The sequence below is a fragment of the Solea solea genome, chromosome 2, assembly GCF_958295425.1.
Source record: "Solea solea chromosome 2, fSolSol10.1, whole genome shotgun sequence".
Classification (NCBI taxonomy): domain Eukaryota; kingdom Metazoa; phylum Chordata; class Actinopteri; order Pleuronectiformes; family Soleidae; genus Solea; species Solea solea.
The window spans coordinates 10414042-10428331 of NC_081135.1; the positions used below are offsets into that span (position 1 = coordinate 10414042).

Below are 14290 nucleotides of genomic sequence, written 5' to 3' on the forward strand. Positions count from 1 at the left end.
TTGCAGCAGTCTCGCCTAATTAATTGTTATATTATCTGCCTTTTTTTTCCCTCATTCATAGAGTAAATACTGTACGATCATTTGCAGCACAGTCTTCCTGCCATTTTACCATTTTCGACTCATTTCATTCCATGAATCAACATTCCTACAGTTTTGCATCGACGGCACCCGCCGCCTCTGTGAAGTCACGTTTTGCCTTTTATCATATTTCGTCCATCGGCTCCTCTCTTGCTTCTTCGTCTTTGATTTGCGAGCGGCGCCAAATATAACAAAGCCTGCAGCAAAATGCATCTGATGCAATGTCAAGGAGCAGGAAGAGTGGGCACAATCAATAGGCTTTGCACCCCACTATTACTGCGCTTGGAAGCAGTGAAGAGGGGTCATTTGCTGGCATTTTCACCTCCGGCAGATGGAGTTTCCAGTGCCAAAGAATTGCTGGCAAGTTGCCTGTCTGGTCCTGAGTGGCTGCGATTATCACCATAATCATCTCCAGCTCCATTTTTCCTCCTCATTAGAGAGTCATCTCTTCTTCTTTCATTTCCATTTCTTTACTTTTATTGTTTCCTATGCTATCCTATTTATTTATTTATTTGTTTTCTGTTGATCTTGTTTATTGGCCTGTCTTTCTCACAAACTTCTTTTTTTTTCTTATTCTCCACTTTCCCTACCCTTCCCCTTTCCTGCCCTTCCCCTCTCTGATCCGTGCTACAGAATACCTGAATCCAATTGAGGAGAATCCGTTTGTCACGCGACGTAAAAATGGTGAGATCCACGCCTTGGATAACCCCGGCTACCACAGCACACCGAACAGTCAGCCCAAAGGAGAGGATGAGTACATCAATGAGCCTCTTTACCTCAACACCTTCCATACCCCTGCTGAGCTCGGCCTGGAAGCTCTGAGAAGAAATGGACTGCCCCTTCCCGCCCCATCTTCTATCTCAGCCACAACCTCAGGCTCCCACCTTCCGCTCACCATCCAGACAAGTCTGCCACACTACCCTCTCCCCACAGCCCAGCCCTCTCCATCTGCTCTACCCTGCCACCACGGCCCACCGACCCACATCCTTCATCCTCACCACACCATCAAACCAACCGGACAACCTGGCAATCCAGGTGGTGGCTCCGCCGCTCAGAGCCAAACGGGAGCAAATGCCCAAACCCAGGTGTTCCAGTCCGGCACCCTGTCTACTCCGGCCACCATAGGACACAGCAGCCTGCCAGCCTACCAGAGCCTTGGAGCAATGCACCCTGGCAGCATGCTGAAGCATGGAGGACAGCTGTCAAGTAAAACCAGTGGGAAGAAGCTCAAGGTAACCTTCGACAATCCAGAATACTGGCAGCACAGCTTGCCTCCCAAATCATCTAACCAGACGGCGCCCGATGGAGCCCAGGGTGGTTCCACGAATGCCAAACTGTTCTACAAACAGAACGGACACATACGGCCGGTGGTAGCTGAGAACCCTGAATACATGTCAGAGTTCTCCCTAAAACCTGGCACCGTCTTGCCGCCTCCGCCTTACCGACAGCGGAACACTGTGGTCTAGATCTTACCACTTGACAAACTTTCCTCAATACGTCTAGCCTCCGACAACCCTAACGTGCTCTTTGGGTCCTACGCAGAAGAGATGACACGCCACCAGACTCTTGAAATCATGCACCATGTGCTGTAGACTGTAGCAACATCAGAACACAAGGGTGGACCGAACTGTCCAACCAACGAGACCCAACTCAGACTCATGCTCCTCTACTATATCCACTCCACTCCAGTCCATTTCTGTTCTTTACATAGAGACGGCGCTCCAGATCACAGAGAACGTCAAGGTTATGTTAGTTTCCAGCAAATAAAGGACACTTGACCGTCAACGAGCAGCAGATACATCGTGTTGTTTTGTTCCATCCATCGGCGTCAAATGAAATGAATTCAAACACAGACCAGAACTCACTGCCAGCCACTGTGGTGTCACATTCTTTTGGAGGAACAAAAGGTTTTATTTTAACAATGTTTTTGTTAATGATGGTCTAAGACGGCCTGAACAGCAAATATGATCTGTGAGCAGTCCAGATGTGTGGATTTCTGAACGTGGATATGGAAGCAAGGAGAAACGGAACTTCAACGGAGGAACAAAGGCTGCAAAAGGAATTCCACAAACTTGAAAACAGGGAGCAGTGAAAGCTGATCAGTCTTTTTATTTGTTGCCAGTAGGATTATACTCTACGTTCCTGCATTTTTTTTTTAAATATCAAATTCACTAAACTCATCTCGTCTTTATACTGTAACTGTGAAACTGTGATGGCCAAAACTACAGTGATTTCTGCTTTCCTGTTTGGACTTTTCGACACATCCACAAAAACACTGCGTTATATTTGGAAAAACTGCTTGAAAAACAGCTTTTTTTCCAAACTAAATACACTGTAAACCTATTTCTATACACTGGTTGCAGAGGCGAAAATATGGATTTTTATACACTGGTTTTCCCATTCAGATCATCATCAAGCAAGTTGTTAATTAGGTTTAACGAGTAAAGCGTGGTTCGCCCTTTGATTGGAAGGGTAGTCGGGGGAATTGCGTAATAGTATCATAAGACAAGCAGCTGAGTGAATGGAATAAAATGGCGATCATAGATTGAGGGCGAAGACCTTAAGGAATGATCAAGACAGCACCAGCAGAGCACAGAAAAAAACTTATCCCTCTCTCTGTGTTTGTGTGTTTACATACTGGCAAGTCACTTTGGTTTGGTCTCACATGGCACAATTTAATAATTATGAAAGCTGACAATTACCACCCCAGGTAAAGGCTGCTTTTGTGCTACAACACTTTGCAGTTTGTTTGCTCAGATTGTTCATGACAACTTTTGTTTTTTGTTTTAATTTAAGACTGTTTATGGTCCAGAAGTCAGAAATTCTTCTTCTAAATGACTCATGTATACACTGTAAACTAATAGTTGCAAAATGCTGCAAGTGAGCATTGGATTTCTTTCCGGTGTATTTCAAGCAGGTCACAGTTAGAAAATAATGGTGGTTCAACACATGACAGGTCTACTTTAATCCCTTTTGACTAAAACCATTTCTTCATTGATCCTAATTTATTTACTACTATTGTAGTAATGTGCCAATTTACCACACGGAATAAAGTCTAGCTGTGATTTGTTAATTTGCACTGGGTTTTCGTTCATGACGACACACTAGTATGTAGTCGGTGTTCGATCATTTCCTTTTCTTTTAGCCTAGAGGAATTTCATAAAACCTCACTTGTGATGCCTCTACAGGCAAACTGCCAGTCACTGCTGCTAAAAGTACTGCTGTTACAGCCATTCTTTCTCCTGCCAAGCCATACAGAACACCTGTGGGTGAAGGAACCACCACAGTGCTTGCCAAACACAAAAAGTCAAGATGAGCATTTTGTCCCCGTTGCAGTATCTCCCTGGAATTATGTGATACTCCAGTGAATGTAGTGGTGGTGGTGGAAAAAACCCAACAACAACTAGATATACATTTTACAACCATTATCTACAAAACTACAAAACATTTCTTCTGTCTCTGCTTTGAGAGCGTTTGATCATTCTGCCGTGGCACAGCTCTGTACAAGCTGTTCTTCTTGTGTAGGGTTATTTATTTTTGTGTATTTATGTGTGGCAAAGTGTTTTCGTCTGAGTATGCGGGAAAAAAAAAAAAAGAAGGGCGCCGTATCTGCTTGTCCTCCCCGTTGAGCACTTTGATCCAAAGCAAGGGTTCCCACCCTTCGTTACTGAAATATTCAACTTGTTTATATGGCGGTTTACCACTTCAGAAAGCTAAAGCCTCTGCAAAAAAAAAAGTCAAAGGAAGGTGCTGCAGCTGAAGACTGAATCCATTTTTAGGTGGCACTGACCAGTTTCTAAGAATGACCTTGTTTCCCCTCGTTTAGATTTTTCTGTGTATTAGCTTCAAACAATATTTTTGATGCTGCTTTGATGATATCATGATTATTTGATGAAGGAATATTTTGTAGTCACTTTTTCAGCTCTGATTCCCTGAAAAAGAGACAGCGTTTAATATAGTTTCAAATATTTATAGCGTGTTTGAGCTTGTTTATACCGAGCTATGAAGGCGAGTGCGAAATCTGGGTTTCGAGAATGGAAAAAGTAGGGTGGTAAAAAAAAAGATAAACACTTCTCTCTTGTTAGCCTTGAATTATATGGTATGAAATATTTTACAATCAAAACAGTATTGAAACAGTAGCGGCCAACTCGCACATACGTTGCCAAACTGACTTATGGATCCGTCGCTTTATTGCTCGCATTGCATGTTTGGCAGGGCAAGTGTCGGCCAAATCAAATTTTACATTTACGGCTCAAACGGAGCTCTTGGACAAGGTCTTTCTCCCGGTTGTAGATGGTTTTGTTTTTTTTCCAGAAAAGTGCAACCCAACAATGGCAGACAGCGTCGACGTCGCATCGCTAATGCGACATTTACAACTCTTGCTCCCTCCAGCACCGAGTGTTTTTCATTCACGTGGCAGAGTGTCAATGTCAGTGTCAGCGAATGAAATTATATTCATGTTTTAGCTCAAACACTTCTGACAAAGTGGCGGACACCGTCACTTTAGCGGCATTAGCTCTTTTCTGCTAGCTAGCCTGTTGCTCTGACGCATAACCTGTGCTCGTCGGCTGTCGTGACCTCGCGCGCTGAGGTCTTCAGGTTGTCCGAGTCACTTTACAATCTTTTAATCGTGTCTCATCAAGAGTTTATTGATTGAAAAACAACACACTTGTAGTATAACGTTTGTCAAGTATTGTGAAGATGATACCCTGCCGTAGAAGCAACCATTCTGCCCTCACATCCAAGAATTTATTTCTTGTTTCAAACATATTTTGCCTTGGATGTGGGCCATGTTAGCTATACTTGTCCCTGGTGTTTAAGACCAATTATCACCCTTTTGTTTTTTTATTGTGTTCCTACAGAGATGCAGAGTCATGTATCCTTTGTTGTACTGAAGTGAATCCTTCAATGTTTCATCCTCAGCTACCATATAGGCTGCGACAGACATACTACTGTATAGTACAACATCACCTTGCATGGTACCCGAAGTGTTTTACTGCCCTCCACCTTTATATCTCCTCATTGCAGATATATTTAAATTTGTGTCCAAGGAGAACGGACAGTGTTGAAGGAAATAACCTGATATTTTTACTGAATTCAGTAGCACAAACTTACTTCATGGGTTTTTTTTGTGTATAGTAACCCTATTTAAAGTCTTTTTGATATTTTCTTTTCCATATAATCAATGATGTATTTCCTCACTAATGTGTCGGTTACTGTACATTATCCTTCGCCCTAGTTGCATTGTAATTGCACAAATCATTGCCCGTGAGTGGCTGCCATGCATTTATCTGTGTTCAGATCAGTATAAATGTACAGAATCCTTTTGGGGAATGGGGGGGAGGGGCGGGGGTTTGCTCCAGAATTTATCTAACACACACTTCAACGACAACAACAACAACAAATGTGAATAGTATTTTTATAAAGCACTGAAAATGGCCGATGTGGTGAATTTGTAAATAAGGACGCTAATGCTTTGACTTCACACGGTCCTCCCTGGAACTGCTGTTCTCTCCCGCTTATAACCACTTGTACAAAAGAAGAGCAGTACATACATTATGTTTATGTAAGTGTACTTTTTTTTTTTTTCGACTAATGGTTGGATTTTGATTTGAAATGCTCAATCGTCGACCCATACTCATGTGAATCTCTGTTTTGGTGGCGTCGTGGCTGTAGCGTTTCAAACTCGGTGGAAACCTTAACAGTGTCGGGGTGATGCTGGGGCAGGGGCGGTAGAAGGGAAAGGGGTGGTGGGTGGTGGGGAGGGGGTGATGTGGGGAGGGGGGCGTGTTGAGTTCACCTTTTGTCCCTGTTTTTGCCTCCCCATACCTGCCACATGCCATTTTGTCCCCTGAGTAACGTCTTTGTTCTGCTTTCTAATCCCCGTCGAACTGAAACCAGTGCTGCCAACTAACCCAGATAAACTGTGTGGGAGTTAGTGTTACCTTCTCTCCTTCTTTATACTGAAAGTATTACTGAGCCAAGTCTTACCTCCTCTGCCTCTTCCCTGAGAGGCAGAGCACAGCTGTCACACTACAACCTTTTAGTTTCCACTTAATTCCTGGTCTGCATGCTGTTTAAGGAGACATACTAGAGAGAAGGTGCCACCGCTAACTCCTCATCTCCAACCCTAGCCTTCCACACGTCCGCCCCTTATCTATCTCTTGAGTTTTTCAAAACCATACCCAAAGCTTTATATCATAGAAATGCCGTTCCTCATGTTTGTTACATGAATCTGTCAAAGGTATATTTTTAATTTAATATAAATAAAGATTGATTCGGTATATTGCAGTCGTTGGTTCATCTGTTGTGAGTGTTTGCAGTGCGTGTACAAACTCGCGACGTGTTCATCGCATGCCAGTCTGGACTGTATAATGTGTAGCTCATTTATTGAAATTGTCCTTCTTTATATGAATTATTTTAGACAATTCCTTTCTTCTTCCTCTCCATGTGAGACTGGTGGGGCGGTGCCGTAGCGCCCTCTACGGACAGGCCGCCACTGGTGGAGTCTATTCTTAACGTCAGGTGTGAACATTTGGACTCGATCCAGGTCTGAATGGGTTCAAAGTGACATTTTATTTGTGCACCCAGAAATCCAGCCTCTCATAGAAGACCCAGAACTTTGTGTCTTGCACCTCAGCGAGTGCTGGACCCAGATCTAACGTCTGCTTGGTCAACACTCCACCCTGCTGCCCGCGTATATATATCGAGCAGAAAATGAAAGCCCCGCGTTTATTTGCTCTATTGCTCCAACAGCTTACGGCTTCAGTCATAAAATTTAACAGATGGTGCCTTTAATTAAGACGAGGAAGCTCAAGTCACGGCGTGCTGATTTTGACCCCGACTTCCTGAGGTTACAGAGGGATGCGCTGGAGGCGAGAATGTGCACCGCACCACACTTTCATGCTCAAAAGGACTTGCAGATAAAGACCAGCAGCATCAAAAAGGTCAGCGCAGTGTTCTCCTTTATGGCCTCCGCTTAAACCTCGCCTCAAAATGAGCTAATGTGTGGATATAGCATTTTTTTACTCTTGTTTTTCCTCTAATCCACTGTTTACCCAAGTATTGGTTATGTAAACTGGCACTGGTTACATCGTTTGCTATGCAGCGCTCCTCCGCTGCTGCTGCTGCTGCTGCTGCTGCTGCTGCTGCAGCACTCCCAGGCTTTCATTTCAATCATAAATAATATAAAACTGTCCAATGGCAGAATACGAGCTTTCTGAAGTCCCTGCTATTAATACTAATAAGGCGATGAAGTGCTTTAAGTAAACACTGTTTATGTATGGAACTCTCCCGCTTTTCCTTTTCTCTCGTTTTCCCCCCTCTCTCCATTAGTTTCCTCAGAGCTCTGAGACTCAATTAGCACGCGCATGCAGTTCCAGCACAGTAACTCCAAGAGCTGCAGTGTAACCGCATTTGCTCCATTACCGCTTATTTCCCTATGTTGCGACTTATTTAAAAATCTATATTAGGTCCGTCCGCTTAAATCACTGTCACGAGAATTATGCCTCCCATTTGCGACAAGGGGGAGGAAAAAAAAAAAAGTTTAATTGATACTCATTCACTCTCCCGCTAATGTTAAACTCATATAATAGACAGATTATCTCGAACATTAAGCTCACCTCCTGACAGGACTTTGCACATTATCTCCCACAGCAGACAGCAAAGGAGCTAGGTCACTGTTAATTTGGCAGCAGCTGTAGAACCATTTGTCAGTGTGTTACAAGTGTCCTTTCGAGCAGATCTTTCCAGCCAAGCTTTCTAATGCCACCAGGAGACGGGGGCTCAGCAACATCCCGTAAGCCTGTAGCAATTATACTTAGAGCTGCCTGGCACACCTGTGACATAGCACCGCGATGACAGCTCACCTGCCAACAGACCCGCTGCTGTTTAATTGTAGCATGTCACCTTGACAGAGTGTTTTTTTTACCCACAAGCCCTTGCACCAAAGAGAAACAAGTCGGGGGTACTTGTTATGGCTTCGGAAGCCAAATGACTTCTTCGTGTGATGCGGGTAAAGAGATTGGTTTTAGACCCTGTTTTGTTAAAATCTTCAATTGGAAAAAAGAGAAAAGCACAAATGAAGAAATACAGCATCATACTATGTACATACTAGTTTGTATTTGTGTGTTGCTTAATTGCCTGATCATTTTTGGAGACATCTATTTACCTATTTACCAACCTACCTAATAGTCCGACAAGATAATTAAACTAATTAAGCACACGCAACAACATAAACAGAAGGCCTTTAAGTTTCACAGGGATTTATAGTTGGCATTAATCTAAGCCAGATTGTAAAAAAACGAAGCCAATAATTGAAACAGTGGCAGGAAAGAATGGAGAATAATAAAGCTTAAAGGGTTGTTTTCTTCCCCTGGTGGCTGCCAAAGGTTTTTTTTATCACTGTTGTTTATGTTTCTAAACACAAATCATATATTTACTTTCCGCTCATTATTTAGAAGCTTCAAAAGGAGCGTGGTAACTTATCAGGCACGGTCTGCAGATGAAATGCAAATGTCAATTTTTGGCTAACTCGGACATGTTTAGTAATGTGCGTCGTCCATATTAGATAGATACGAGTATGTCCTTTCCTGACCACATGCACTTTAGGGTGCAGTTGCTCGGTTCCATTAGCCAGATAGTTACTCAAAGCTTTATTTATTTTGGGCTAAAAAAAAAAAAAATCACTTAGATTGTTTTGCTTGACCTCATTCGGAGCCACTTTGACCGCTCACCGTGATAATAATCAAATTAATGAAGGCGGAGTTCCGTCCAGCTCCCTCAGTTTCAGCGTGCATCACTGTCAGTGAGTCAGTATCAACACCTGTTATCTTCATTGCCGTACCTGTGTTTATCTGCTGCTTTATTGCACTTTGTACCCTTTGTAATGTAAGAGCTAATTTGACATCGTTACTCTAACACATTGCTCTTTGAATAATGAAGTTAGACCGGTCACCACCTCCTTTCCCAAGTGTGTCGTGGGACTACTACTAATAACAAAAAAAAATGTAATTCTTCCGCTTCAAAACACAAAAGCACGTTCTGGCTAATTCATTTCATTCAATTTATTTAGCCAGATGACCCCCATAAAGCAAGACCCTCACCTAAATTGCATATAAAAGCATATATTTCCGCTGGTTACTTTGATTGTGACCACATACTACAACTATAACGTCAGACACACAGGAGCTAACGTAAAGGAAAAAAAGACAAATCTCTGTGTCGCAGTGCATTTCAAAGAACACAACAAAAGCTTGTGAAAGCATCAGAAACTAGCCTCTTTAGTGATGTCAGCCTGGGGGGGAAAGAGCAGCAGTACTGACTGTAAAAGTACAAACTGATATTACACGGTATTGCAGAGATTTGGGATCTCTTTTAAATGCCACTGCTGCCCATCGCTGTTTTATCAGGTCGAGTTGTGATGCAGTATTCACTCCGCTTGTCTGGCAGGAGCCTGTAAGTGTGTGTGGTTTGGTTTTTTTCTGCAACATTAAACAAGAAGTGCAGGAAAATTGCCTGAGATGCTCCCGACACAGACGCATAAAGTAAAAGTCCTCTTTGGTGTCTCACCCCTTGACTCTGAACACTTTGATGCAGGCGATCAGCGCTCAAGAGGGGAGTACACACGGTCTACCTGCGTCCACTCTCATCCAGGAGTGATGTCTGAGTCCTGCCTATGTAAGAAAAGCCACAGAAAAAGCTGGTTTCACTAAGGCAACCACAGAGGCCAGTGGTGAGGCTGTGACTGGGATGTGAAGTGTGTATTTTTCCTCATTTTCAGTATAAAACCCTGTTCAGAGTACGATTAGTAGACATATCTGCGTGAATCTGCCGAAAAGCTAATTAATATGACTGACATTACCCGGTGTTCTGCCCTGTGGGGTGTTTTGGACTCCTTTGACCCCTCACCTGTACATGATAAATGCGCTGGAAAGAACTCTTTTTTTTTTTTTCTTTTACTCCAATCCATCATTCAGCTGTGATTTTAAGGTGCTAATAAAATGTAATAAACTTAAAGGAATACTTCTGGCGGACACTGTTTACATTCTGGGAATGATTTCCCGTCCCCCTGCAAGTGGGTCTAAAAAGTGCAGAATTAGCATTGCAGTTTCAAGGCTCGGAAACTGAGGTTGGGAAGCACAATTTTTCAAAAATACTACCCCTATTCTAGTAATATAAAGCTAAATGCAAATCGGTGAAGTATTAAATAAGTATATAAGTAAGATGAGATAGAAGGCTCACACGGTTGGTCTACTGGCTAGCACTCTTGCCTTTGCTGCAAGAACCACTCGGAACAAGGGCCTTTCTGCATGGAGATTGCATGTTCTCCCCGTGTGTGCGTGGGTTTTCTCCGGGTTCTCACTTTTCTTACCACCGTCCAAAAATATGCAATATGGGGATTAGGCCAACTGGACGCTCTAAATTGACTGTAGTTGTGAGAATGAATGGTTGTTTGTCTCTATCTGTGTCCCTGTGACAGACTGGCGAACTGTCCAGGGTGTGAACCCACCTATCGCCCTATGTCAGCTGAGATTGTCACAGCCCCGCCCGCGAAAACGGATGGAAGACGAAATAGAAACAATTCAAGGTCTGCACATTTACAGCATTCTGATTCATTCTGCACAACTTCAATGCCCCTAAAATCTGAGAAAATGCCTGTATAACGGACTCTTAAACCACGTTGTAAAATGACTACGCTAACAGCTGTAAGAAGGAATTTGTGTCCTAGCAATGTGCTGGAAAATGATGCTGGGATGTTTTATCAGTGCTTAAAATGGAGCAGACAAAGAAAGAAAGAGGCACGTTCGATCAGATCTTGTGTTCCCACAAAGCAGATGAAACGCACCCCCTACTGGTCAAAAAGCCATTTAAACAGGGTTTTTGGAGCAGTGGTGATACAACAGTAGGCTGTTCACTCATTATGTGTGTGAGTGTTTGTTTGTGTCTTTGTAAATGTGTCAGCGTGTTTGTCCTACCAGCTCCTGCCGTGACGGAGTGTCTCTAATTGAGTGTGCCGCTCACTCCGACAGGAGGTCTCAGACAGTGTTGACATTCAGGCAGTGGAAGGCCACCGTCGGGGATGACAGCTGATCATTCTTCCAGCCAGCGCCCTAATTACCTAGAGATGGAGGGAGCAAAGGAGAGAGTCATAAACGGAGAGAGAGAGAGAGAGAGAGAGGAAGTGAAAGTGGCTTTTGAAACAACAAACGGGTTCCGCTTGCTTCCAATCAAGATTCCCGTCCCGCTGTTTTGTCCTCAACCTCCCTCTAGTGGGGACAGACAGCAGCCTACACCATGCTGTCTTCCTGCCTCCTGACTGAGCTCCAGCTCGTCACCACATCGCCTCACCCAACGCTCTTAACCGAGCATCTTTCGCCACTCTTCCCCAATTGTACCAAAGTCGTGAGCTTAGCACGTGTGTGCGATTTCGTTGTCGCCTGAAAGCAAGCTCTCTCCATCTCCCTGCGACACACAGACACACACACACACACAGACACAGACCAGCTACACTATTGATGTATGGAGTCAATCAGACTTCATTGGACAGTGTTGTGATAGCCTCAGGATATTAGCAAGCATACTCTCTGCTCACCCACATGATAAACTTTTTATGTGTCCACAGGCTTTTGTGGAGCAATAACAGCATCTCTGGCCTTTCTCACCCTCCGCCATCCATTTCAGTAAAAACTTCAGTGTGGGCAGCGCTGCAGCCGTCACTGGTCTCAGCCAAGACTGCCCGGCAACGGTGATAAAACAAGCTGGTCGACCACAGACACACAGGATCAGGTGAGTCCCTTTATTTTTATCTGCTGCGAAAAGTAGTTTGCATTCATTAAGCAAATCTTGCACCAAAATGTCCGGAAATATTGATCCACAAGAGATCCTAATGACCCTTGACTTGTGCCACCAGAATTGATATCAAGGTAGAACCTAAACAGGATAGAATAGGAGTAAGTACTAAGAGGTTATAGGTGATAAGCTCTATAAAAATTAGCAGAAATGATAGGTCTTTATCACTCACAAGCAATATGACAGCAAGGCCTTTTATTTTATTTTATTTTATTTTATTTTATTTTATTTATTTATTTATTTATTTATTTATTTATTTATTTATTTATTTATTTATGTATTCATTTTTTTATTTTATTTTTATTTTATTTTATTTTATTTTATTTTATTTTATTTTATTTTATTTTATTTTATTTTATTTTATTTTATTTTATTTTATTTTATTTTATTTTATTTTATTTTATTTTATTTTATTTTATTATTTTACCCCTACTACTCAAGGCCCGCGCACTGCAGATCTCGGACCCTCACGGTCCTGTAGTTTTCTGACTTCACCAGCGGGTGGTCTGGACTGAGGGAATCAGATGCATTCCTACCAAAGAAGAAGAGAACAATGCTACATTTCCCTTGGTCCCGTCTGATTCGAGCGGCTCATTAGCTGAAAGGGTCCATTATTGGGCGGGGGGTTGCCAGGTCGAGGCTCGGATGACTATCTTTGGCGACTCCTTCTCGTGTTGTTGAAATGTTGTTTCTGCTTGTTGAGCGGGGCTTAATACAGTACTGACTCACAACTCACGTGTTCCCCTTCTTCTTCCTAACCGCATGGTAGACAGTAGACGATTCATGTGAAAATTTGAATCGTCGATTTTGACAACATCCGGAACGACAAATCCACACTTCACAGGATCCAGACCCTGGAATGAGACACGGCCCACGTCTTATGCGCTTGGAAGGACAAATGAAAAAGAGTCCTTTTGTGGTTTGCAAAGACCAACGCAGTTAGATGACAAGATGACACTAATTCTTGGACGGTGCACCCTCTAATCCTATTTTGAATACACAACTGTAAGCCATCAAAGCGCTGGCACACAAAAGCATGCACAAATTAAAACATGTACACCACACACACACACACACACACACATGCATGCACACGACATGCAATAACAGGCATGTTGGCCTCCACTTGCGATTCATAAGCTTTTTAATGAGTGTCTCGTGGGCAGTAGCTTATTTGACCTTGTTCACACACACTTCTTCGTTTTGTCATACAACACACAAAACTCTGACAGGGAGGGGGGGGGGGACATCTCTGTGTGTGTGTGTGTGAGTGTTTCTGGCATGAATACAAACACACAGTACCCGCCGAGTACAGGCACATACAGCTGTGACCAAGCGAGGGACGAGAGTCGTTGGCGTGTGTGTGCGTGTGCGTGTGCGTGCGCGCGTTTTGTCTGCGTACACGTGAGCGCGTGGCCGTTCCACATGGTTGTCAAGTCGCCGAGCGGCCCAATCCCTCAACTGCCATCGGCTCAGAGGAACTGACATGCAGCCAAACCGAACAGACATAAAGACAGAGCGGAAGGCATCACTATGCAGCTCAGCGGCGCAGTTTGTCCTGACCCTGTCTGGGGCCTTCTACTCTCCGCTGATTCTAATGAGCTCCCCGCGGGATTAGACTCCGGCGTCCCAATGAGGCACACTGTTGGTGGTGGGTGGCATCAATACACACACACAAACATTGCAGTCGTCGTTTTGCAGATACAACGCTATGGTATCTACATCGACATTAATATCCCTGCAGATTTATTCTACATGAATGTATTCTATGGAGAAGTTTTGGTGACTCTGTTCTCAGTCACACGCCGATCTGTTTGTGCTTGCCCGGTGTTGCCGCTGCCTCCGTCTCTCTTGACGGAAAACAACTCACTTCCTGCGTGCAGCGTGGGAATATCGCCAGGCGACAGGATATTTAAACAGCGCCGCAATGAGATACATAGACAGAGTCATGGAGAGGTGAGAGGCTTATTGTGTGACAGACATTCTTTGATGTTTAAAAGTTACATACGCCAGTTTTAATATTACTGTTACATACACAGGATACCTAATAACGTGTCCACAGTGGCATCTGCCGTGTTCTTCTGCTACTGTAGCCCCTCTGCTTCATCATCCTTCCCTAACATGGTTATAATGTCGTCTCAAACCGGTCTCATATTGTAAGACTCTATCTGCTTTGTGTTTTTTTAAATACAACTCAGTAAATTGAGTTCCAAGTTATGTTGTTAATAAAATTGCAATTCGATATATTCCATAAAATGTGTGGAGACATGTCGTTGCAAAGAAAGTTGTTATTTCATATCTAACACTGCTGTTATTAGAGCTACAATGATAAATGCCCATTTTCTGTGGTGCATGATCTACT

General features: G+C 43.4%; 1 protein-coding gene across 3 annotated transcripts in view; it reads left to right on the forward strand.

The window, feature by feature from the left end:
• The window catches only part of LOC131450102 (receptor tyrosine-protein kinase erbB-4-like), a 253626-nt gene extending 249972 nt beyond the window's left edge, over positions 1-3654 (forward strand). For all 3 annotated transcript variants that reach the window (XM_058622190.1, XM_058622192.1, XM_058622191.1), the window contains exon 27: positions 712-3654. In XM_058622190.1, the coding sequence (XP_058478173.1) occupies positions 712-1544 (833 nt within the window). In that variant the 3' untranslated portion in view covers positions 1545-3654. The remainder of the gene's footprint in view (positions 1-711) is intronic.
• The last annotated feature ends 10636 nt before the right edge of the window (positions 3655-14290 follow it).